This window comes from Molothrus ater, chromosome 1, assembly GCF_012460135.2.
Source record: "Molothrus ater isolate BHLD 08-10-18 breed brown headed cowbird chromosome 1, BPBGC_Mater_1.1, whole genome shotgun sequence".
NCBI classification, from domain to species: domain Eukaryota; kingdom Metazoa; phylum Chordata; class Aves; order Passeriformes; family Icteridae; genus Molothrus; species Molothrus ater.
The window spans coordinates 141,764,168-141,788,910 of record NC_050478.2 but is presented as its reverse complement, the minus strand read 5'-3'; the positions used below and the strand labels follow the sequence as shown (position 1 = coordinate 141,788,910).

The window sequence follows — 24,743 nt, the reverse complement described above, 5'->3', positions numbered from 1 at the left end:
TTTTGCTTTTGAAAACTCGTTTAGGCTTAAGGTATCCTAAACCACTGGTACCACTGGAGAAACCAGCAGAGGAGGTAGAGTCACCAGAGACGACCAGTGAATTTGGTACAGTAGAAAAAACCCAAATGGAAAAGTGTGTTTGCTGACATGTGCATTGCATAAGGCCAGCAGGCTGCTGGTTTGACAGACTTCCTGCATGCCTGTTTTGATGCATTTGGCATGTATTGCTGCAAGAAATAAAAAGTACACAGTTTTTGTTCATGTTCATATAAAGCCTTCAGTCTCAAGAATTTCAGCGATCCACATCTTCAGGTACCTACGCTTAACTTGACCAAGGTGTTTCAAGCACAGGTCTTTTGGAAACTGCTGCACTATACAAGAGTTTCTAGTTAATACCTGACCAGATGAAAATCTTCATTTTTTGAAGCAGCTCAGTATCGGCTACCTTAGACTTTTTTCTTGGAAAGTGATGTGTGTTAAATTACAATGTCCAAATATAATGCAGGAATGATACTATAATTAAAAAATTTATTTAGTTAGCTGCCTTTGCCCTTTCCTGCCAGAGGTAAAATAAGATTGCTTCAATTAAAATTTGTTTTGTCTTTTGCATGTGTTTAAGCATGTGATGAATACAAAATAGGTGTCATGCGCAAATATCTTTTATATCACAAATCAGAAAAAAAAATCTGATTCTTAAGCCATTGTTCTTCAGCTGTGTCTTTTGTAAAATAGTACATTTTAGAGGTAAAAGGAAAATCTGTCTCCCAATAACTCTCTTGTCTAGTACAAAAGCTGCTTTTGATTCAGGGCTTTTTACAGAAGATCACTTGCAATGCAGCTTTTACTTAGAGTGCAACTTAAACTCTTGAGAGTGATAGATTGAAAACATTTAGATCTCCCTGCAACAGGCACGAATGAAATAGATCATGTTTATTCTGTGAACACAGAGGTTCCAGTGTGTAACCTCAATTAAAAGAAAAGGAAGTCTGCCAGTTTCTCTAAGAAAGAAATTATTTAAAGCTGACTCATTCAACTGAAAACTCTTAGCTTAAGTCAACCTCATTTATTATTTAATCAATCCAAATATGAAACTACAGAGGCATCTGTTATCTCAGAAAAAAAAATCCTTTCTAAAAACAACAAGTAAATGGAAAAATAAATATATCAGGCAAGCAGAGTACTTAAAGAAGCTGTCTTGGGTCCCTGTGCTGTTGCTGAGACTTTTTTACGAAAATGGCTCATTTTGGGGAAAGTTAGACATGAATATGTGAGCTGCCTTTTGCCTCCCTTCTACTTTATCCTTAAATTAGCATAGTGATATTTCAAATATTCTGAAAGCATGCCTTTTTGTTTCTGTTTTGTTGCTGTGTGTGAGAACTTCCTTTAACAGTGAATGAACATGGAATTTTTGGGATGTGACTAACTCATGCCTGAAACACATGCATCCTCTGAAACATGGGGAGTATTTTCAGGCAAAGCCCACAAAATACTTTGTTCAACCCAGCAGAGTGCATGTTTCATTCAAAACTATGGAATATAAAACCATAGCTGTTTTTTTCCAGTGTTCATTTACTTAGGATTCTTAGATATTTATATGCTAATTGTTAATAAAATACCCTCCCTAGCAGCCATAATATATAGTGATTCTTGCTACTTGCTCTACTTTTCTCCTGTATCAGTTGCCAGTTTCATTTTGTATGTGATGGGCTCATAATATTAATTCATTTTTGGGTATCTTTTGAGTTTTTTATTAAATTCTGTTTAGACTGAGATACTTTTGGCAAATATTAACAAGTCATTTTTTTTTAAATTACGTTATTTTCTCTAGATAATAGAAAGGGGAAATAGAAACATATTTAAGACTCTGTATTTTGAGATCGATCATATTCTGTATTAACTCTCCTATTGGCTTAAAGCAGCCATAAGAAGAAGGTGGTTTATTTTATTATCTCCTACTGCTTGTGTGTAGGGATAAAACCTTTCCTTAATGCTGTTAAAATACTTCATGGCTTTTAGGCATTTCTAGCATTAAAACATGCCTTAACTGTTTGGCAGTGATCCTGGTGAAAGGCTCCTGCATGACCTGGGGGAAGGACACAGCTTTGAAAAATCTTTCTAATTTCAGGAAAAAAGGAAAAGTTTGAGACAAAAAGGTTTTTACAGGGAGACCAACTTCAACTGAGAGGTGCCAGATACAGTGTCCGGAGTGGCCTGGCCTTAGGTTCCCAAAGCTCACTTCTTGGAGATAGTCTGGGACCTGTTGTCTGGGCTTCCCAAAGCATTCTGGGAATGTTGGGGGAGGGTTAGGAGACAGTCCCTGCTATGTGATTCTGTCCATGCCATGGACAGAGGTCTGTGCTTTGGGTTGTGTTGTTGTATGTAAACTTGTACTGCCACATAGCTCAGGTCCAGATGCTTACTGGGAGCCAACAATTGCTGCACTTTGACCTGCTACATTTTTCTTGTAGGTATTATCAGTTTCTGGTTATTGTACTGTTACAGTAACTTTTTTAATTATTTGCACTTGATAGTGTTTGACTTTGTGCAGTGATCTATCTTTTAGTGCTGGCTGGTTTGCTGTAACTTACCTTACACTAAGGGTGTGAATCATCAGTCTCCATGAGGATATTATCTCATCATTCATAACAATCTGAAACTGTCGTTTTTCTGCTTTATTTAATTTTGTGGAAGACTGGAGAAAATGTGCATGGAACAAACCAATTTCTTTAGCCAGCTGCCCTTTCAAATACTATCAGCTTGTATTTTCAGATTACAGATAACCTCTTGATCCAGTTGTTTCTTTGCTTCAGTTCTGGCAACAGGCTGATTTTCACAAAGTTCAAGTAATGCTTCGATGTTACAAATACAAAATTAACTGTTTTGCTCATGAGTGAGATTTAACAATTTCCAGCTAGATTTCCAGCCCTCTTGTCTAATAAAGGTTTTTGCCATAAAGAAGAGATGGGAGAACAGCTTGAGATCACCACTCCTTCTGCAATTTCATTATTTATTTATATTATTTTATGGAGTAAAGTAAATCGAGTAAATTGGTAGCTGCAAAAGTGACAGTGCTGTTATAAATAATCAGCCTGGTGACCTTTTCCTCTTGCAAATATTCAGCAGACTTCTTCTGATTCAGTGTCCCTTTACCTGAACAGAAGAAATGTACCAATGTGCAGTTGAGTTCTGATAAATCATAGATGGCCCAGGATGAAAAAGACTGTTCTTATTGGGAATTATATGTGCCCTCTATAAGTTTTTTACGTGTTTATTTGATCTGGTTTACCAAAACATAAAAAAGTCTTTAGATTCATAAAGTTTTCACTGTTGGATTACATCTCAGGGTTGGGTGCTAGGAACCTATTGTGTCTATCTCTTTTCCATGCTTACATCAGTTTTTGCAGTTGCACATTACTGTGGCTGAGTTTTACTGTGATTTATATCTGATCCTGTGTTATAAGTTCAGTTTAAAAAAACGTTCACTTTAATTACTTTTTCCCAGCCATAGAGGAAAAGCATTTTCCTGGGTTTCCCACAGTGGGTAAGAGCAGGCCTGGATGAGCTGTGGATGAGGTGATGTGTAGCAGATGTGACTTGGCCATCTGGGTGTGGATTTACTGCTGGCTTTACCTGTGGTGTTGTACAGAGTGTTCTGTTCTTTCCCTGTGCCAAAGACCTCTGTGTATGGAAGTATCAATTCTGCTTCCCATCCTAGCACTGCTGTTCTCCTCTGGGCCTGGCTGTGTACCTGGCTAAGAGCAAGTGCCAGAATTAAGAAGTCTCAAATACATGATCAGGAGGGAGTTTAGAAACAGGAGGAAAATATCAAATCACGCCTTGCAGTAACAACCTGACTTCAGATCACTTCAGGGTGCAGTTTTGTATTTGACCTCAGGTTCTGCCTTTCTGTTTTCCCATGGGAAGGGCCAGGAAGGTTCCTGTGCCTCAGGCAGGAGTCTGTTCTGGGATCTCTGTGTTGCTAACAGCACATGGTGACTTGCACTAGTGAGCAATGCTGGTTTCATCTCCCAGTTCACCTCTGCAGTTTTAGCAACTACTTGCAGTTATATTTTTTACCTTAATATTTGTCTTGTGCCTAGGAAGGGAGCTGTCTCTCCTCTTCCTTCCTCTGGCTCTCTGTTCAGGATTATTCATCGTGGTCTGAGTGGCTGCCCGCCACATCACACAGTACTTTGCTTCAGCACTGCAAAAAGCAACCTCAGCCTGAATCCATCCCCTTCTTTGCTGCTGGAAAAGGGGCTGTGTAAACATTGCACAGATTTTGGAGAAGCAGAGGGAGAAGAGAATGAGGCAGGGAAGGATGCTGCAGGCACACTGTGATCAGTCTCCATTGCACACTTTGAAAAACTACAGGGGTGCATATTTCATTAAGATCTCCAGAAAATAGTGGCATTGCAGTATGTCACTGCTGTAAATAGTGGCCACAGTATGTCACTATGTAAATAGTGGCAGTGCCACAGCATACTTTCCATTGCCATGAAGAGAACTGTTAAATACATTAGATTCCATATTTCCTCTCCTGTGGAAAACAAAACAGGCTTCTGTATGCAGCAAACTCTGAGCTGAGGATTTGTGCTTGTACTTCACTAATTCTCAAGCTGATTAGCAGAACTGGAGGTGAAGAGTGTAATTTCAGCACCCACAGGATTCTGCCTGCCTGCTTACAGTGAAGCTGTGACAAAAGAACAGGTTAAAAACCCTGTCAGTGGAAACAGGGAAATGTGTAAAGTTGAAAAACAAAAACTGTCCTAAGTAGCAGAACCATGTGTTTCATAAACTGACACTGGGTACTTCCTGGGAAAGTTAAGAAGCATTGGGATTAAATAGATGCAGCAGATGTGCAGCTCTCCATAGAGCAGAGGTCCTGAAGCAGCTTTAGAGGGAGTGTGTGCAGAGCTGGCTCTTGCAGGGATGTGATGGGAGCTGAAGCTTGCATTGGCTCTGCAGCTGGAAGCTGCGGGGATGCACTTGCAATTGAATCCTCCTGAGAGAGGCCTCATGCTTGCTAGAGGCTGGAGAAACACTGACCAGGAGAAGGATGTTCCTTTTTTGCTTTGCAGAATAAAGGCAATTGGTTGAAAGAATAAAAAGTGAGCTTAGAACTCAGAACTGTTCACTTCTAGGAAGAGTAGAGCACAGTAGCATTTGTCTTTTGCTTCTTCCTTCCGTATGACTTAATTTACAAAACCAGCAATCTTAATATTTCAGACAATTTTTGTGAATAGACTGAGTTTTTTAATAGAACTTACAATTCATGTGCAGAATAAATTATTACTTAATGCAGCTGCATAACAACTCAGGAGATATTTCATACTCTTATAAAAGCTGAAAGAAAATATTTTAAGGTGGAGTTCAAGTGGAGTGATTTTATCTGTTTTTTATTATAATCATTCCTTCAGCTCTGTTTGCCAGAGGAAGCTGTCATTGCACTTTGAATTTGACTCTGCACAGAATCAGATGGGGGTGTCAGACTAGTTTCACAATTGAGGCTCTGCTAAGTTACATGGGGAAGGGAGGGGGATATCAAAGGGATGAATCTGCTGCACTACCTTTAGCAACAGGTAAAGAGTTAAGAATAACTTCATTGCTACTGCATTCTGTATTCATTAGGCGTTTATATAGAGACACACAAATTACTTGAGTGTAATTTATGGCTGGAATTTAAATTGTCAGTGGTTTCTTATTGTGTTCCTTTTGCTGACAGGAATGAACAGATTCTTATGGACTTCAAGGCAGCTTGTACTTCTGTCTTTAATGCCCCAATGCAATGAAAAATTAGGAGGAATGTCATTACACTTAATATGAGTCTGTAACAAAATGTTTGACAATCATTCAGTTTCTCTGTCCTCTCTGTCTCTCTTATTTTGGGTTGCTTTATTAAGTCTGAGACAGATGAAAATCAATAAACTGTACATGCATTTAAAGTTATTTCAGACAGAAGCTTATTTCTGCAGTTGTACTTGCTCCCAAGGTCATTCTCAGGCAGGGAATGGAACTTTCTACTTACAAGAGGGCTGGTACTTAGTGGTATGTGATTTAATAGCAGTTTGTCTTCAGCTCTCTGTAAAGATTGTAGTTGAGTTTTCTCAAAGGAAAAGATTAATCCCACGAAAACATATTTAATAGCCAGCCCCCCCTGCCTGGTGCTGCTGTGCTGCTGCAGTTGCCTGCAGGTGGTGGTGGCTGTGGGAGGGTTTGTGCTGTCTGAGTGCAGGTGCTGCTGGTGCAGGGGCTGTGGAAGCCCAGCTGTGGCTGAGGCACAAGCCCTTGTGTCACTGCACTCTCTCAGTTTTGTGCCAGGGCAGGGAGGGAGTGCCTGGTTCCCCTGCATTCTGCACAGGCTCTTGTCAGTGAGCTGTCTCCTCTAAGGGGTTCTGCTGCTGGCTGCAGGTACCAGACCTGGCCTTGAAAGCCAAAGCTGCTCCCTGTTTTTAAAAACATTCTCCCACTGGCTTTCTTTCCTGGGGAAAGGAGTATAGTTTTGTGCAGGATGGGAAAGGGCATAAGGGAGAGGAGGGGCAGGAATAAACAAGCTTGTTTCTTGCCAGCTTTTCAGATTTCTTGTTCAAGCAGGGCCTGGGAGGAACATAAATGAATAAAGGATATTGTACATATAACTCCCTAGATATTTCATGAGCTCTCATGTTTAGATATCAGTGTTGCCTAACACAGACCTATTTAAAGGTGATGAAAGTTCTCTAGTAGATCAGATCTCTGATTGTACACAGAGTGCTGATAATTTTTGTTAGCAAATCTTCCACAGTGTCCCACAGAATTGCTTTGCTTGTCCTTTTATGGGAATATATTGCACTCTGATAATGCAGATACCATGGTCTTGTTTCCAGTTCAGCACTGTTGCTGTGCTGCTGCTCTGCTCAACTGCAGACCCATGAAATGATGGATAAATCCCTGCCTCGAACGAGAGGGGGCCCAAGAAAAAACCTTGCTGACAGAGAAATGCCAAAACCTCACCTTACTGAAACAGCTAAATTAATATATTTGGATGCCATTAATTCCACTCTGTTAGTCAGAAGGACTCATCCAGTCCTTTTCCAAATCTAGTGGAGAGGTTGTTAATAATCCCAGGCAAAGATTCATTCATCCAGAATGCTGTGCCACTGGGAGATGTCTGTCCTCTGGCACCCAAGAACTCCTTGCAGTCCTCAAGAGGATGAGAGGGGGAAGGCAGAGCCAGCCTCCTCTTGGTAGGATGAGTATTTGGTTTTTTGAGGCAGAGAGTTTTAACTCTGAAGATGGTTCTTTCCAGTCAGGGAATCACTATAGCAAGTTTGTTTCTTGGCAGCTCTTAAGAACCTTCTTATGTTTATTTTTTTCCCCATTAAATAATAATATAACCCTTTACTTCTGGAGCAGAGATGTCATTGTTGTTCCTGTTTGCTCTCCTATCAGTTTTACTACATTGCTGACACTTTTATGCAAACACATCAGCTGCTTTTCTGACATTTTCTATTTCTCTCTGAAGGAGATAGCTCAAACTCTCTATTTCTATCCTTATGCTGCATCTCTATTACAAGCTGCAAGTCCTTTCTGTGTTGTCATCACTTTAGTTGATTAACCCCCTTGAATCCCAAGGCAAGCATTTTAAGTCTTTTTTTTTTTTTTTTTTCCAGCTGTGGTTTGAGATCTTTTTTAAGCAAACCACTGCAAATACTACTTTGGCATTAACCTGTTTGAGTGGAAATGCTGACCTTCACATTTATAAGGCACTGATGAAGGAGGGGATTAGGTCAAGGATAAAACCCTCTTAATGATGAGGACAGTGATTTGAGGCTCTGGATACCTGTTTGCATTTCATGCTTTCTCCTACATTTCCAGTTGGAGTTTCCATCTTAGGTCTCTCTGTTTTGTCAAGCATCTTTAAAAGGATATGAATGCTGTGCCATATTTTTGGAAGAGATAATAGGATAAGTGTATTTTATACTCACTACGGGGGATCACAGGAATGAACTATGCTTGAAGTCACTACTGGGGTTTGTTCTGAAGGGAGTTGATTGGCCAGGGAGCACACTGCATCTGCAAAGCTTGTTCAGCTCTTTGTTCAGTAGATGTAACAAAGGTTTCAAATAAAGGTGATAATCTCCTGCTTTATTTTTCAAATGAAGGTGATAATCTCCTGTTTTTTCAGGAAGGGTAATGCAACATGATCACTGTGTAATTCTCTACAATGTTACAGGGAGTATTAAAAAAACACTATCTTATTTGTATTTATGCAGAATATTTGTTTGGACATAGTTTCCTTCTCCAGAGTAGTAATGAAATTTTCTGTCACCTCCTCTATTTGTACCAGAGCTTCGCCCAGCTTTCCCTCTGCTGGGCATGTGACTGAAGGGGCTGACAGCCAGGTTTATATTTAGCACTGCACAAGTCAGCCTCCTTTCATGCCTTAATTGCTGTAGTAACAGGAAACCACTTGTGAGTTATAACAAATGATGCAGAATTTTTCTTTACTGTCAACTCAGGAATTGTTGTTTCCCCATCTGGAATACTAAGGGAACCCAACTGAAGATCAATGGGACAAGATTTTTTCAATTTTGCTCGATTGCAGTTCTGGTGAAAACACTGAGGAAGAGCAGAGGAAGGAAAAAGGATGATAAGGAGGTGCCTTATGATCTTATTCCATGAATGAATTCATACATAGAGTCAGAAATTGCTTTTGAGGATCCACCTCTGAACAAAGCAATAACACATCTCATTTTTAAGCTCCAATCCAGAATTTTGGTTGTATCGATCCTCTCATGAACTCATGTGCAAAGGAGTGCCTCTTTTTAGTAGACACAATAATTGCTCTGATTTCTTGTTCTGTGTAAGTGATGTTTTTGTTGTTTCAGTGATGTGTATCTGAATGATTAGCTGAAATGATCTGGACAGGCTTTTTGGAGGAAACAGATTGATGAATTCAAGGCAAAACCCTCTGTAACTTCTAGATTACATGCCTTTAGAGCCTAAAATGATGTTATAATAGATCTAGATTATTAATATTTATTGTATTCCTCTTCTTAATACTCATTGGTTAATAATTAATTTAAACAATTCAGCCACTATTTAAAAATCTATAAAACACTGCTCATATTTTTGTCTCAGATATAGCAATAGTCAGCAGAAGTATTTTCCAAAGGTAGCTCTGGCAGTAGTACCTGCAGTCAGTGTTAGTGTTTCCTGTCCCTGGGTCACAGTAACAGATTCAGCTGTAAAATTTTATGGTGGTGTTAGCTGCAATTTGAATAAAACATAATACATGCCTTTAGGCTTGCAAGTTCTCTTGTATGTCAGTTCTTAAAAAATTGATAATTCGGAAACTGGTGATGACAACTTGCTGGGTTTAGGTTAGGGTTTTTTTTTTAATAAAAGCACTCGCATTACCTGTTAGTTGTGGTTAGTTTGTCAGCTAAGAATAATAATTCTAAAACTAAATTGCAAGTACTTGTCTACAGTTGGCAGAGTGACTTTAACTTGCTGGGTTTGGACCAAGTTGTGGATGATGGTATTGTTATGTTGATGGTTTTATGTTTCACTCCTTCACCCCCATGCTCCCCCCCCAGGTTCTAGCTATTTTGTAAAATAGGGAAAAGGATGGTTGTATACATTTTAAAAATATCAAGAACAGATTTAAGAAGCATTAAATGTTTTTCTGCTTCCCACTTTGCTAATTCAGGGCTCATGACATGTATTGCACTTGAGCCTTGGTTTTTAACCTCATTTATGATAATGAATGTCAGTTAGAAAATAGCAATTCCTCACTCCACCATTTCATTTTATTCCCTCTGCAGTAACATGAATTCTGTGTCATACTGAGTGCTGTGACGCAGGATGAGCTGGTGAATGGCCAGCATGAAATGCAATTCTGGAGTACTTTAGAGTTGTTTTCTTTTTCCTCCAGACATTTAAACTCTCAATTGTTTGATTCTGACTGAATCGAGCTCTTTAAAGAGTGTTTTGCAATTTAGGTTTTGTTTTCCCTCTGGGAAAATAAACAAAAGACACGTTTCCTTTGCTGTACTCTCTGAATATTTTTATTCTCGTTTTTTGCTGAGTCTTGAAAATAGTCAGAACAACTTCCTATGTATAAATACCCTATACTGAAATATATTTTGCTATCTAGAGTTTTTTAAAATTGGTTTAAAGAATTTTTTGGCTCTCAGTGCTTTTATGTCTTGCAGTACTTTTATGTATGCTTTAAAAAGGTGATATTGGAAGTGATTCCATAGAAAGGTTTTTGGCTTTCATGCCACAGTGGTTGGAGGGTTTTTTCTGCTTTAATTTTTTTTTTCCTTCTCCATGTCCCAGCTTTAGACCAGTCTTAGGCCTCTGCAAGTAGAGCTGAGCTGGAGCAGCCCTTTCCTGCAGCAGGCAATGCTCTGTACCTGGCAGAGGCAGAGCATCAGTTCTCAGGGAAGTTGTCTTTGTGCTTTAAAGCTTTGTTTTAGTGCTCCAGAGGGGACAGCTTTTCCCATGAGCCTGGTCCTGCAGGTAGCCTGTGACAAGGTCCTGAGCCCCCTGGTCTCACTTGGCCCTGCTCTGTGCTGGGGGGAATGAGAGGCTCTCTCAGGCTCTGTCCTGGCTCAGGCTGAGAGGGAGCTGCCCTGTCCAGCCCATGAGCAGGGCTCACCAGCACCAGTTACTGAACTTCATCTGGCAGACTTCTCCTATCTCATTAATATGTGTAATCACCGATTTTTTTCACAGATTAAATTTTATCTTGATGATGAGGGAAGCTGTAAGCTAGGCACACTTCCACAGGAGTTTACAGGACTCCCTTTTATAAAATAAAGTTCTTGCATGTGCGGTAGGAAGATGCCATTGCTGGCATGAGCTCCCTGTGGCCGATCAGGAGCCGTCTGGTCTCCAGAGCATGGTGCCACCATGCTGTCCCCAGTGACCTCTCTGGCAGCTTCTGCCCTGATAGTGTTGAAGAACTACTTGATAAAATGCCTACTTAGCAGGAATCCCATGCTACTGAAACAGATTATGTCAATGATCAAGTAATTTTTGTTTATATTTGATCCCCTGGTATTTCCCTCTAGCTTGCACTAACTTGTGTTCCGTCTAACCTCAAAGTAGTGTCCCCTAGCCTCCCTTCTTTTAGAAACATCCCAGGGTAGCCCTTGATGTATGTTCAGAAGGAGAAGCTGATGTTCTTTTTAGTTATTATAACTTGGAACTCCCATTATGCCTAGATGTAAGACATTTTTATTTTTGTCCTTCTACCAAATACCCTTAATTCTTCCTTTTGGTAGTAAGTTTCTGAAATCAAATATTCACTGGTTTTTTTTTTAGCTTTTTTGAATTGCTGTCTAGCTAGACTGAGTAGAATGTAATTTTGTAGACTGACAGGTGCTATCAAACTCAGTTGTAGTTCAATCCAGAGAACTGATGTTCTAGAGCTTTGTAGTATTTTGTGACAAGCTGAATAGTCTTTTGTATTCTGTATTGATACCCAAAATAGATTGAAATTATCTAATCTAACTGGCTGTCATAATTAGGGAAAACTGAAAAGATGCCTTTCTCAGAGGTGGAGTGTTTCCTGGAAATTTATTTATGTTGATACAGTTTCTTATCACAAAATCCTTTATATGGAGACCTAGATCTGAAAACCAGATGGGCACTGCAGCAGGGGTGGTTTCAGTGGCAGTGCCACAGGAAGCCCAGGAACCACAGTGGTTGGTGTGGGAGCTTCCCCTCAGAGCAGAAAGCCGTGGAGGGCAGCACTGTGTGACCTCCTGTGCTTGTGTTCAGTTTGGGGTTTTTATTCTCTCCCTGGCATTCAGCAGGATGGAGCAAATGAGTTTAGGGAAGCCTCATCAGGAATGTGACAGTGTTGACTTAGGTTTCCTGGCCACCCTCAGGGCATCTGGAGCTTTGGGAGCCAGTGGCCTCAGCTGATAATCTCTTTATTTCAAGGTGGCTCAGATTTTTCCCCAGTGTTGTGGAAATTGTCTCTGAGGAAAGCTGCCCAAAGGGCAGTACTGGTGTGTATAGACAGGTCTTTCTTTCTTTGTCCATGCTTCTGTAAAAGATTTGCTTAACCTGTGAAAAACAGAAGGAAGTGAGACCACTATGGAGGTGGGTCCCATCCCCAATCCCATTCACCCTGAACACAAGCTGAAAATTTTGGTCTGATGTTTCCTTGCCATCTATACTCGAGGCTTCAGAAGATTGACTCTCAAAGGGGCCCCCTCTGTTTACCATGTTCCTCTTCCAGCCTAAGCTTTGAATCTGTAGATTCCTTGGTATTTTATAGAGGAGAGCAAAGTAATCTTTATTTCTGTAGTATTTGGACTATACTTGTCCCATTTGCATGGTGGGTGCATCTGGTGTTTGTAGAGCTTAGGTAGTGTTTATATTGGGCAGAGGGAGAAGCACCTCTTCAGTAACTGCTAGGGCTTGAAAGTGTTAGTCCTTCAGTTAATGAAATTATTTTGGAAGTCAGTGTCCTGGTTGGCTAAATACTGGCATTATGATCTAATTTTTTTTCCTCAAAGGTACTTTGAGTGAATATTTCTGTTTCTTCCTTAAAATGGCTTTGAGTCTAAGAGTGACTAGGATGCAGGAATACTCGCTCCAGTCTGCAGTGCTCAGACATAGGCTCAAATCAATCACACTCTGTATTTGCAGCATTGTCTTTCCATGTACTTGTCTGCCCAAGTAAAATTTGAATACTTGAGTGTTGTAGGTTCCATGTTTTACCATTTTTAGCCTTTGTCTGTAGAAGTTACCTCAGCAGAAGTATGGAAGCAACTTGTCATAATTTCAGGGTTCATAATATTGGAAAATATTTGGGGAATGATTTTTTTCTGTTTTAAAAAGGAGATCTTATGTTCAATACCTACTATAAAAAATGCACAAGAGAAACCTAAAAAAGTAGCTAGGTTTTTTAAACCCTTGCTGCTGTTAAATGAGTAACTTGCTGCTGCATTCTGCACAGCATCTCTGATCACAACTGTGTTGGTTTCCTGTAGACAAAGTACTCTGTCAGGTTCAGGAGTAATGCCCTGGTCCTTGCAAACTCTCTTGATTTGAGTCCAGGATACCTGAAACATCCATTAAATACCAAACTTAATCTGCTGTTACCAAAATCAGTGGTCTCCATTTTTGTTTTATTCTTACATTGGCGTGAAAAATACCTTTTGTGAGAATATAAATGCTAGTATTTATATTGCAGACTCTCTGGGGGAAAGAAGGTTGTCTGCTGCATGTTTAGAGGACCTCTAAAAAAAACCATACAATTGTCTGTAGAAGATGTGATATTTTCTAATTTTGGTGTGGTTTTGTAATTTTCAAATGAAGATGGCTGTTGGACTGCTTCTGAAGTATGCTGTTACTGTGCATAATCACTTATACTGGTGTAAGCTTGTAATATTCTAATACATTTTGGCTTTTAATACCATGTTATCTTTTGTAAAAATAATAAAAATGGAGGTGTGAAGTATTTTTCTTTCCCATTTGATAGCTGTTAAATAACATAACTGCTTTTTTTGCCTGCTAGAAATTTGGTAAAGACTTGATAATAAACTGAATCTATGATGAAGCAGCTAACTTTCTCATTTCATTTTGACTTCTCTAGAGAAGTTGGAGGTTGCACCACCATCTCCAGGACAACTGAGACATGGTAAAAGAAGAATGTTTGTTGAATGTGGTTCAGTATTGGTGCAGTCTCTCTTTGAATTGGCTTCATCTTTGTTCCACAAGTGCTGGTCTGTCCTCATCCCTGTTGTATGGAGTAAAAGAAAACCAAAGCAAGCCCCAACACTCACCCTGCTGCCTTTGTTTCATAACACCTCGGCTGGAGAATGAGCAACACTTACTGAAAGTAGGACAGAAAGCCCAAATGAGAGCACACTGTTCAAAGCCAGCAGCAAACATTGTTTTTCTAAGCCAAGCAGTGTTGGTGCTGCAGTGCCTTGTGCAGGTTTTGTGTTTTAAAAGGACTGAAAAGTGGTATAAAATTGCAGAGAAATTGGAAACAGATTGTGCATTTATGATTCATGATTCAAATTCTGATTTAGTTTCCAAATTAGTGTATTTTTATGTTTTTGTCCTCTGCAGTGAGCAAATTTATTTAGGCAAACATTTTCCTTTTCTGATTATCTACATTTTTTTCCTAATTTGTTCCCCCCCCTCCTTTGTCCCTGGGGTTCTGTTTACTCCATGAATTCCAAAATTCTGTGCATTTCAACAAGAATTTGAGGTCCCAGTTTAGCTCCAGTACACACATTTTGAAAATACTGGGCATATCTGTGTGCTTGTTTTGTTATTTATGTTTTGGTGGGTTTGTCCTATGATAGTTTAAAAATAATTGGAACGTTTCATAGGTTTTGTGCTGTAGTCTATTATCTGTGCAGTTTAGAAAATAGGTGTATTCTCACAAAATAGTTACAGATGACCATTCATGTTCTAGTACCTAAGCATGAAAGATCTTGAATGTGGCTTTGGTTTTTTTGTGTGGTCATGGAATTCATACTGTCTGCAGAAAGGAAACCCAAAAGGTACTGGATATCAGTTTCTTTCCACATGACTCTGAGGTTCATGCACTCTTCTTTCATCCCTCTTCCTAGGTTTGCATCTCTTTTAAGTTTATAAAATGCAGGAATTATAGTCCAACATGAAGTGAAAAAAAAAACCCAAACTCCAACCAAATCCAAACTCTGCTGCATTTTAAATGTTAAAAAAAACCGAAAAAAATGCAACTTTCAGCTGTATTGTTGTCATGTAGTCTGTTCTCATGCTGTATTTAGTCTTATGAAGTGAGCACCTTGAAACTGAGCTGGAGGCAATGCTGTGCAAATTCAGTCCCACCCCCATCAAAAGCTTACAAGCTAAAACCTGAGAGAGAAAATTAACCAAGACAAAAAGGAATGAAACAGTAGCACTGTGCTCATTCTGAGAAATTACTCAGACCAGCATGTTCCAAGCTTCTGCAACAGAAAATATTTTCAGAAAGGATTTAATTGGTTTTAAAAGTAAAAAAGATAATGCGTGAAACAAAAGGTGGTGTTTGGTTTCTTAAGCAATGTATTAAAAAGCAGCTACAAGTCTAACTTGCACTGAGGATAGTGCACAAACAAAGTCAAGATACAATTCACAATTGAAATTGTGAGATAATTAAGAGTATATGACACCCTAGTGAAACCCACCTTAGCATTTGCAGATTTGGCTGAAGGAGTTTTGACAAGAATTGAAATACAAAATGTTAGGAATGTGTGAAGAAGATGGAGCTCTTGCACAGAAATACTGAGAGACTTGCAGAAAGAGGGCCTTTATTTCAAGAAGTCTGGTGAGACAGTTGGGTGATTTTCAGTGATACTGCAACATCGCTGTAAGGTCTGTAAATAATACCAGAGTTCGTGTAGTTTTAAGTATTTCTCTTATGCACTAGTAGGTATAAGTGGTTTCCACCTGAAATTGTAAAAGTACTTGCAAAGCAGATTTTTAAGCTGGTTCTTTACAAGCCATTAGTAACATTTCTGTGTAGCAAAGGGTTTTACCACACCTGCCAGCAACAAAATGGTGACCAGGAGGAAAGGAATTTTGTGTACTCTGCCTTTGTTTCTCTTAAAACCAGTATTAGACATTTCAGTTGTTCCTGTGCACTAGTGAACTTATAAAAATTAATTTTTTTCTTTGTTACTTCTTTTAGTGTTCTTCCACAATGCATTACCTTTTGTAGGGTTTGGATTTTTGGATAACGCAATAATGATTGCTGCGGTAAGTTCACTGTTTAATTCCTTGAACAAGTCTGTAAGATGCATATTTTTCAAGAGAACAGAATAGAATGGCCTGTGAGGTCTAGTCTTGAAAGTCCCTCTGCTCAGGACCATCTCGGGGTCTCTAGTCCAACCTCCTGCACAAAGCAGATCCAGCTGTAAGATGAGACCAAGTTGCTCATGGTTTTATCCTGAGGAACTTGAGAAATCCAAGGGCAGCCTGTCTGAGCAACCTGTTCCAATGCTCAGCTGTCCTCAGGATGGAAAATGATTTGCTCTATCCAACTGGAACGTGTCTTGTTTTAGTTCATGCACTTTGTCTCTCATCTTTTGACCATGTACTGGTGTTTCATAATGTAGACCATGTGGTTTTGTTTCTTCAGCTGAAAACATAAGGAGCTGTGATACTGTGTTTTATTTGTTTGCTTGGTATTTGTAGAAGTTTTTGTTCAGAGCTCTACATTCAGCTAAGAATTGCAGTGGGGAAGATGCTATGCAGGGATAGGGGTTGCAGGTTTGTCCCCCAGCTGCCTGAGAGAGTACATACAAAATATTAAAAGACTTTCAGAAGTAGACCCTTGCCTTAGGGGGAATATATGCCAGGAAGATAAGATCTCTGTGATCTAATAGAAGAAATGTCCATTTATTCTTTCACTTTTAATGTAGACAAGTAATAAACAATACTTTTGTCAGTTGTATCAATATAATTTATTTTAACTCCAAATCCCTCAAATAATGAGAAAACTGTTTATTTTTCAGGGAACCCAGATAGAATTGTCAATTGGAGTTGTCTTAGGAATTTCAACTATGGCAGGCAAGTATTAAAATTGCAGCACATTGAGACTAATATGGCACATTCCTATATTTTAAGCTGAAAGTAGCACACAGGGCTAGAAATGGCTCTTCCTCAGTCTTGCAGCTGCATTTCCTAATAAAGAAACAATCTCTGGGTGAAGCTAGGATGTTAGAAATGATCAAATCGGTAGCCAAATTTATAAAAAAATTTAACAAAGATTTATTAGATCGATAACAAAAAAACCCAGAATTTCAAAAGACCACCACAGCCAAGACAGCGTCAGCCCCGGGTGCAGGCGCTGGGTGAACCCAGATCCGACTGACAAAGTGCCAGCGTTTCCCCGTGGTTCACCCCGAGTGCTTCAAGCAGCCAGCTTATATACAGTTTATTCTGCCTGAGGCAGGGATGAACGTTTCTTTGTGTCTTTTCACATGTAGAACTGGGGCCATACACGTGCAGGAATAGACAAAGGTAGGTCCAGGGGTCCAGACGGATGTCTGAGCACCTTGGCAGAGTCTGTATTTGTATGTGGCAGAGTGACTGCAGGTTCTTGATTACACCTTCTTGATTACACCGGTTCTTGAGAAGGGTAGATGCAATCTTCCCAGGTGCAGGTCCTGTGAGTGATTCAGACGTTCCACAGAAACTTATCAATCATGGCCCAGGGAGGTTTCTTTCATATGTTAACAGACTTGATATTATCTTAACGTTTTCCGGGAACTAATTGAATAAAAATGAGACTCTGCTCCCAGCCAAGGTGATCACAGACATACCTTAGACTCTACAATATATTATACACATATATAGCATGAATTATCTCTACCATATACTACGTAGGACATATTCCATTTGTAGAAAAGGAATTTCAGTTCAAATAGCTTTTGAAGTGCTTGTTGTTGATTTCAGCCTAATAACTCAAATCCTGGGTCAGTTGGGAAAGTGTATTTGCATTTCTGTGATGGAACTGCTCTAAATTCCTCAGGGCCCAGTGTCAATGTATGTGGATATATGTGTTTGTACGTTGCTGTTGGCTTGCAGTACTAAGGGGAGATCAGTGTTGGTGTCTTTGTACTGCACTTCCTGGTGGCTCCTCTGCTTTGGTGAGATACCACAGGAAGGCCAAGCAGCCACCCTGCCCCTGCCCTGGGCCAAGACTGATAAGCTCTGCTCAGCAGCTCTGGTGCCTCTGCAGTGGCAGAGGGTGCTCATGGATCCACCAGCTGCAGGTGTAGCATTGCTCAAAAGCACGAGGAGGGAGAGCTGAGCTGAAAATGTTACAGCAGGGCAAGTTCAGGATTTGGAAATTTGCAGGCCTTGGTTCAATGTGAGACAGTCACAGGGAAGCTTATCTTAGTAAGGTCTGCTGTGAAATTTGTATTTTGTGTGTAACTTTGTTCACTTGTGTTACATTATTTCTTCTTGAATTGACGCAGTTCATGGATATAATGACATGCGTATCAAAGCTGCATACCTGAGTGGCAGCTCCTTCTATTTACACTGCTCCTGTGCCTCTTCAGGCACTGGAAGGCTTTTCTTGGTGTGCAGCATTAGCTGCATGGAGCTGACAATCATGCACAGCTGTCCTTAACTCTAATCTCAAAAGTTATGTTGATTTCCAAGTGTTGGTGCTGTCTTTTTTGTATTTGTCAAGTTTTCTCCATGTAAATTGAGAAAAATAGTTGCACCTCTTACTAATTCTAATCTGCTGCTGTTATTTAATTGTAATAAGGTCAGAATAAAAACCACTAAAATATAAGGAACTTGGGTCTAGTCTTTAATTCTGTATAAAATGAGAGTATGCGAAGGTCACTGGAGGGTGGGAGCTGGGTTTGTTTGTAGGGTTGGAGGGTTGATTTTGTTTGTAGCTAAAATAATACCCTTTTCTCTTCCTCCCTCCAGCTGCAGCTTTGGGAAACCTTGTTTCAGATTTAGCTGGACTGGGGTATGTATGAACTTGTGTTAAGAATATTAAGTATATTCATTGAGATGCAAAGTGGAAAAATATTTCTTTTTGTAACGTAATATAGTTCTGCCTAATACACTTTCTCAGCTTGTTATCCCCAAATTTGAAGAGATTTCCTTCTCCTCAGCTGAAACAATATCTCTGCAATGTCTTCAGGTCTAGGCAAACCTATTTCTGATAAAAACAGATCCAGCTTATTTTAGTTTTTACAGGAAGTTCCTGCATAACTGCTGAAACTAAAGCTGTTTGTTATGCCTGTTTTTCCCACTTTCCTTCTGTTTTGTTTTCTGCAAATTACAAGGCTTGCCACTAACTAGTCTGTGGGTGACCTTTCCTCCAGTAAAGGTTACTTAAAAAGCTCTGTAAAAATGCATTAACATTCACACTAGTTGTGTTGTACTGCATAAGGTTTTTCAGAAATACTGTGTCTTCAATCAGTGAGATAATTAAATTACATTGCAAAATGTGACCTTTAGAAGTCTGAACTCTGTCTCATAATTTTCTCTCAATCACTTTATTGGTATGCTGAAGGAAAACCTCTTGTCTTTAAGTTCAAGTATTTCAAAACCCTCACTAAAAGATACTGTGAGATTCAAAATCAATTGTTCTTGTTTTCTTGTTCTTCAGTCTTGCAGGTTATGTGGAAGCTTTGGCTTCCCGGCTGGGTCTGTCAATCCCTGACCTGACACCCAAACAAGCTGACATGTGGCAGACCCGGCTCAGTGCACACTTGGTGAGTATCCTGTGGGCAGTGCTGCTGGTGTGGAGCTTTTTGTGTTTAAACCAGCTGATAAATGCTTTTTGTCACTTTTTCCATTTATTCCTTAATGACCACCAACTTTGTGCATGTTCCCCAGAGGGTTTAGTCTTAAGCCCATATCAGGGAGAATCAAGAGATGGGAATTTTTTGAGCTTGAGTGGTTTTTTTGTATGCAGCAAGCCCAAGTGACAAGTGACATGGATAGTCTCTGCAATGACTTTGTGTACACTGTGCAGATACCTGGGCTGAGCTCTGACTGTGGTGATAAGATAATTTACTTGGAAGTTATGACCACTTAGTAGTTTACTCCTCTACATTCTTTGTCAAGTGCTTGCTATTCATGTACCTGTGCTGGTTTGTACTAATTTCTAATGATCTATAATTAGCTTGGATATGAAATCAGCTTTTCTCTAGCCAAACTTTCAGCATTTGAGTAGTATGCACTGCCTGTGTTTACAGTTACAGGACACTCACCTTGCAGATGCTTTCAGGGTGATTACTTACTTAACATTTAAATATTTGAAGTGGTACCACTTCAGCAATGAGCAATGATTAAAGAAACAGATTATCAGAAACTGAGTAAAGAAACAGATACTTTGTCAGAATGAGCCTTCATTGGGAAAAATACTTTTGCAGATTTAAGGGAGAAGAAATAGCACTTACTGAGGAAAAGTTATGGTAGAAAAAGTCAGTGATAGATCAAAGCACAGAGCAGTGAAGAGTTGGCATGCTGTCAGGGGGCTGCCCCATAGTCTAAGAGTCTTCTCAATAAAAGCTGAGCCTGTGGCAAAACCTGTCATTGCACTCAGTTTGTTTATATTCTTTTCTGTGAAAAAACTTCTCTGTGCTTTTGCCTGTATGGTAGCATTTTGTCTTTTTTATCTGCTGTCTCAAGTTTTTCAACACTATCCACCTACTGCTATTGATGTGGTTTGGAGGGTGCTTGTCTTACTTTATTTCCTCTCCTCTTGACTTATACATTCAGGTCAACTGAAATGTTTTCCAGTTTTTGTTGGTTTTGCCTTGTGCCTTTGAAAGCCATCATGTTTGCAAGGAGCCACTCATTCCTTTGATGATTTGTAGTACCAGATACAAGCAGATGCATTTATAATTGCACCTAAAATGTGTGTAGGTGTTGTTTGGTGGCTTGGTGTTTTGGTTATTTTTTTTTTCCTTTTCTGTCTTCCTGGCCACTCTGCTTATCCTTTGAATGTCCATTTCCTCTCTTACCACTTGTGCAACTCTTCATGATCATTGCCCTCCTCCTTCTTCAGAATTGTCTTTTGTCATAGCAAACACTGTTTCTAACCTTGTCATATCTGTCTCTCTCTCATAGACTGTGTTTCTAGTCTGCATGCTAAGAAAAATGTGATTCCAAGCTGAAAACTAGAACAAGGGTTGTGTGTCCCTGGTTGTGGTGGTACATGGGTAATGAGTAATAACTGATCGGTGAAAAACTTAATTTTTTCCCCTCTTTCTTTAGGGTAAAGCTATTGGAGTGACCATTGGCTGCATTTTAGGAATGTTTCCTTTGTTGTTCTTTGGCGAGGAGGAAGAAAAACTGGAAGAAAAATAATAATCTTTTTACAAGACATATACAAATGTAAACTACTGTACCTCAATTATTCAATTATGCTGTCAATATTTAGGAATTAACAGACAGTAAAAAAATGTATAGACTTGGGAACAAAACCTTCAGCATGTCATTTTATGGAAACACTAATTTATTGTGGCCTTGTTGTGTTCAGTACTTCTTTTTATAAGATATCATCTAACTTTTTATTTAATTGTAAATTTTTGAAGTGTTTTCACTTATGGCAAGATGTTTACCACTTTCCCCTTTGAACTTACTCTTTAATGGATTATTATTTCAATAATCCACCATGGATGACAGTATCACTCTTGAGTTGCATATTGGTTGCTTAACAGTTGTAATTGCATGACAGAAATATCACTGGTGTTCATCAGGTCCTTCAATGCAGATTACCAAGAAGATCAGGGATGAGTAATTTGAAGTCCCTCACTTTGCAAGGAGACTGGTTGCCCCTCACCAGCCATCATTTTGCACTGCCTTAGATTAGATATTTCAGTGATCTTTGACAGTATAGTTTCATTTTTTCACAATTCTGACTTAAGTGTCTCTGAATTGTCTTCTGATGATCATGTTGATGCTTTGACAAGGTAAGTGTTTCCAGTGTAGGCTCTCTACCAAGTCCATTTTTAAAGTGGTGATTTAACAACCTTCTGTACTTCCATATTCATGCCTCTTTTTTCCCCTTTCTAAACAATGTTTTGTGAATTGAGTTGAAATATCCTTAATTTGTCTTCCTCTGTTTTGAGTGTGGTATTAAAGAATTCAGACCAACTGTTTCAAAACCACAAACAACTTTTTAAATTGTTCTGCTTAATATAAGGTGTGAATAATTGATTGGGTAGATGAGGCCAGGGAACAGTTCAGGGTATGAACGAATGCTGGCATTGCAAGTTTGTTATGAGTGCTTCAGTTGAAATGATAAGTGTACCATCAGTCTGGATTAGAGGACCTGATTTGATGATAATACCTTTGTGTTTAAGATTAAGTCTTTGCTACTTTTTTTTTTTCCTGACACAATTAGTTAAAAAAACCAAGCAACAAAAATAGGAGAATTGAGGCCCTTTTTACTTTTTTTTTTTACTTTTATTTTTGTAGTCTTACTTGGCGTATTATAGACCTGTGCAGTATCATGTAACTGTGCTTTTATATGGTTATGAATAGAATTATGACAACTATTGAATATTTATAATATTTCAGGATCTTACTTGCCAATAGCATAATGCTAAACTGCTAATTGTCCCTTAGAGGAGAAGTTTTCTTACTTGTTTGAATACCACTTGGAAAAGCCACTAAAAAGTGGCACAGCCAGGGCACTTTGAAAGTTTTGTTGCTGAAATTGCTAGCTCTTCTGAAACCAAGAAAGAAAAGTTAAAAAAAAAATCAAGTCCCCTGATGATTTTTATTTGCTGTAGGAAAAGTCTTATTGTTATGTGCATGTTTTACAAAACTCATTGCTTAGCTCATTGTTATAAATCTGACTTCCCTGTTCTGATTTCTAGAAGCCCTTTTACAGCAATACTGAAACTGACTTTAATCAAGGTGGCACTTGGATCTGTTTCTTAAAAAGCAGATGTTGAAAGCTTGGAGTGAGTAGTCCTAGTAGTATGTGCTGTACTTTGCACATTAAACCAGGAAAATCTGGACCAAGCTGTAAAACTGAATGAAAGCTCAGCCAAGCAGCAAGCACAAATGCAGAGGAGTTTCAGCTTGTGCTTCAAAGGTGGAAGCTTTATTAAAATAAATTTAAATTAAAATCCAAATAACAACAACCCCCACAACACTAACACAAAAAAAACACCAAAAAACCCCAACCCACAAAAACAACCCAGAAAGGCAATTATACACTCTTTCACCAACAGATTGCTGCTGGTTTACAGTATTTCAGTGTTCAGAGGTTTTTTTACTCATCCACATATTTGTCTTCCCTTGAACTTTTAACTTTTCTGCCTCTGCATGCACTTTTGTTTCTATACAAAGCTGTATGTATTTTTCACGTTTTTCTTAAACTGAAGTACAAGTCAGAGCAATTTTGCATAGCTTCTTTTGTTGCTGTTTTTACAATTACTTCAACACTGTTTCCCATTACAATACTGGCAGCTTGATTGAAATCTTCCAGCAGTGGCCAAATCTCTGTTCTTTGGCATTGTACCATTGCAACACCGTTTTCATCACTCTGTTACAGCTCGTGAGAACAATTGGAAGGTTGTGCCAGCTGTCACAGTAGTATTTGTTTCATAATGGCAATAGGAACGACTGTGTACTATTGTTATATAGCTTGTGCATGTAAATTGAGTACCTTTTGTTGCTGTATGTCAAACTATTGTACTGCAACCAGTGCTTTTATTGAGAATCAATGAACTAAAGTATCTTGAAAGAAGTTAATCATGTGTCGTCTTGTTAAACTGTTTAGTTGACCACAAAAATGTGGAGGGCAAGTGACACATGGTGAGAAATATTGGGTATTTCAGTCTGATACCATGATGATGAAGGTGACTTCTGGGGTTTCAGTATTTGATAAAGGTGAGGAATAACTTGTGATGTGAGAGTATTAGTGGTGCTGTTGGAGGCTCAGAGAAGGTGTTTGTTGGGGCCAAGCTGCCCCCCTGAGAACCAGGTAGTTCAGGATCCACACTTGTGTGCGCATGGCATTGTCTCGCCACAAGGAGAATGGGTTTTTCTGGGGTACATGGATGAAAGTAATCCCTGATGCTCTGATCACACTTACTAAAAACCTGACTGAGAAGACACAGTCCCTTTTACTTTCTGGTATCTTCTCCCTCCTTGATAAAAGGAAAAACAAAACACTGCAGGCTTGTTAAGTGACTTCAGTATTGCTCTTTTTTTTTCTATTCTATCCATTTTTCCTGTGTTAACAGGAATTTCTTTTGCCTTCGTCTGCCTGGCTGGCAGACCCGAAATTGTATTTGAAATACTGTCTTCTATTGTAATTTAAATTATAAATGTATTTTTGACTGTATGTTATCTCTAGGAACAAAGAACGTGCATCCGATAATAGGGTTACCCAAATCTTCTTGCCAGTATTTTCTCATGCGTGTACTTTTACATAAATTATTTGAATTCAGACAGCATATTTTGTATTGTCTTTAATTAAATTGTTGAACTTTCTGTAAACTTTTTATTACAGCAAAGCTGTTCTGTGTTTCTTTATTAGACCAGATGCTGGAGGGGAAATATTAATAATATCCTGTGGGTATTCAGCCTCAGTTATACAAAATGGGAATTTATTATATTTAAGTTATAAGCAAGCGGTCCTTTGTCACTGTCATAGGAAAGACCACCATGGAGTGGTACTTCTGTCTCTTCATGCTCAGAAGAGAGCAATTTAAATAATTAAAATATTTGCATGGTAAACTGGTGGTGTTTGTGATTAATATTAATCAGAAGTTCACTTGCACTTGAACTGTTGGAATTAATTGAGGGTTCTTTTTGGTAAACTAAACTTTTTTGAACTTTCCTGGACTTTAGAGCTCTTCAGTTTTGTTTTTTTTACTTGTTGGTCAGTCCTTTTGTGGATGTCTGTGCAAGAAGAAGCGCTGTGAGTAGAACATCTGTACTGTAAGGATGGTCTCATTTAATTTTGAGAACCGGTACAGGCTGGCTGTTGTTTGACTCCATTGTGATTGTGTTGTGTAGTTGAACTTCATTCATGCTGTTCAGAGAGCCTGTCACACTTCTACCTGACATTTCCCTCTTCTTGGTCTGATGTTTTACATGGTCTAATGACAAGCTAACAGAGCAGCAGTATATAAACTGAAGGTCTTAATAAACTATGGAGGAATTATCACCCTGCTCTGAGAGTGTTATGCCTCTGGAATTTTTCAATCTAAAATATTAAGAAAATAGCTAGACCTCATAACACAAATTCA

General features: G+C 39.0%; 1 protein-coding gene across 2 annotated transcripts in view; it reads left to right on the top strand.

Moving 5' to 3' along the window:
- TMEM65 (transmembrane protein 65) overlaps window positions 1-24,228 on the top strand; it is a 31,579-nt gene extending 7,351 nt beyond the window's left edge. The window contains exons 2-8 of one of the 2 annotated variants that reach the window (XM_036400112.2): window positions 25-105; window positions 13,604-13,648; window positions 15,677-15,744; window positions 16,503-16,557; window positions 18,439-18,481; window positions 19,130-19,235; window positions 20,746-24,228. In XM_036400112.2, coding sequence (XP_036256005.1) covers window positions 25-105; window positions 13,604-13,648; window positions 15,677-15,744; window positions 16,503-16,557; window positions 18,439-18,481; window positions 19,130-19,235; window positions 20,746-20,838 — 491 coding nt within the window. In that variant the 3' untranslated portion in view covers window positions 20,839-24,228. The remainder of the gene's footprint in view (window positions 1-24; window positions 106-13,603; window positions 13,649-15,676; window positions 15,745-16,502; window positions 16,558-18,438; window positions 18,482-19,129; window positions 19,236-20,745) is intronic. The other variant, XM_036400121.1, reaches the window with a different exon arrangement.
- Window positions 24,229-24,743: the final 515 nt, after the last annotated feature.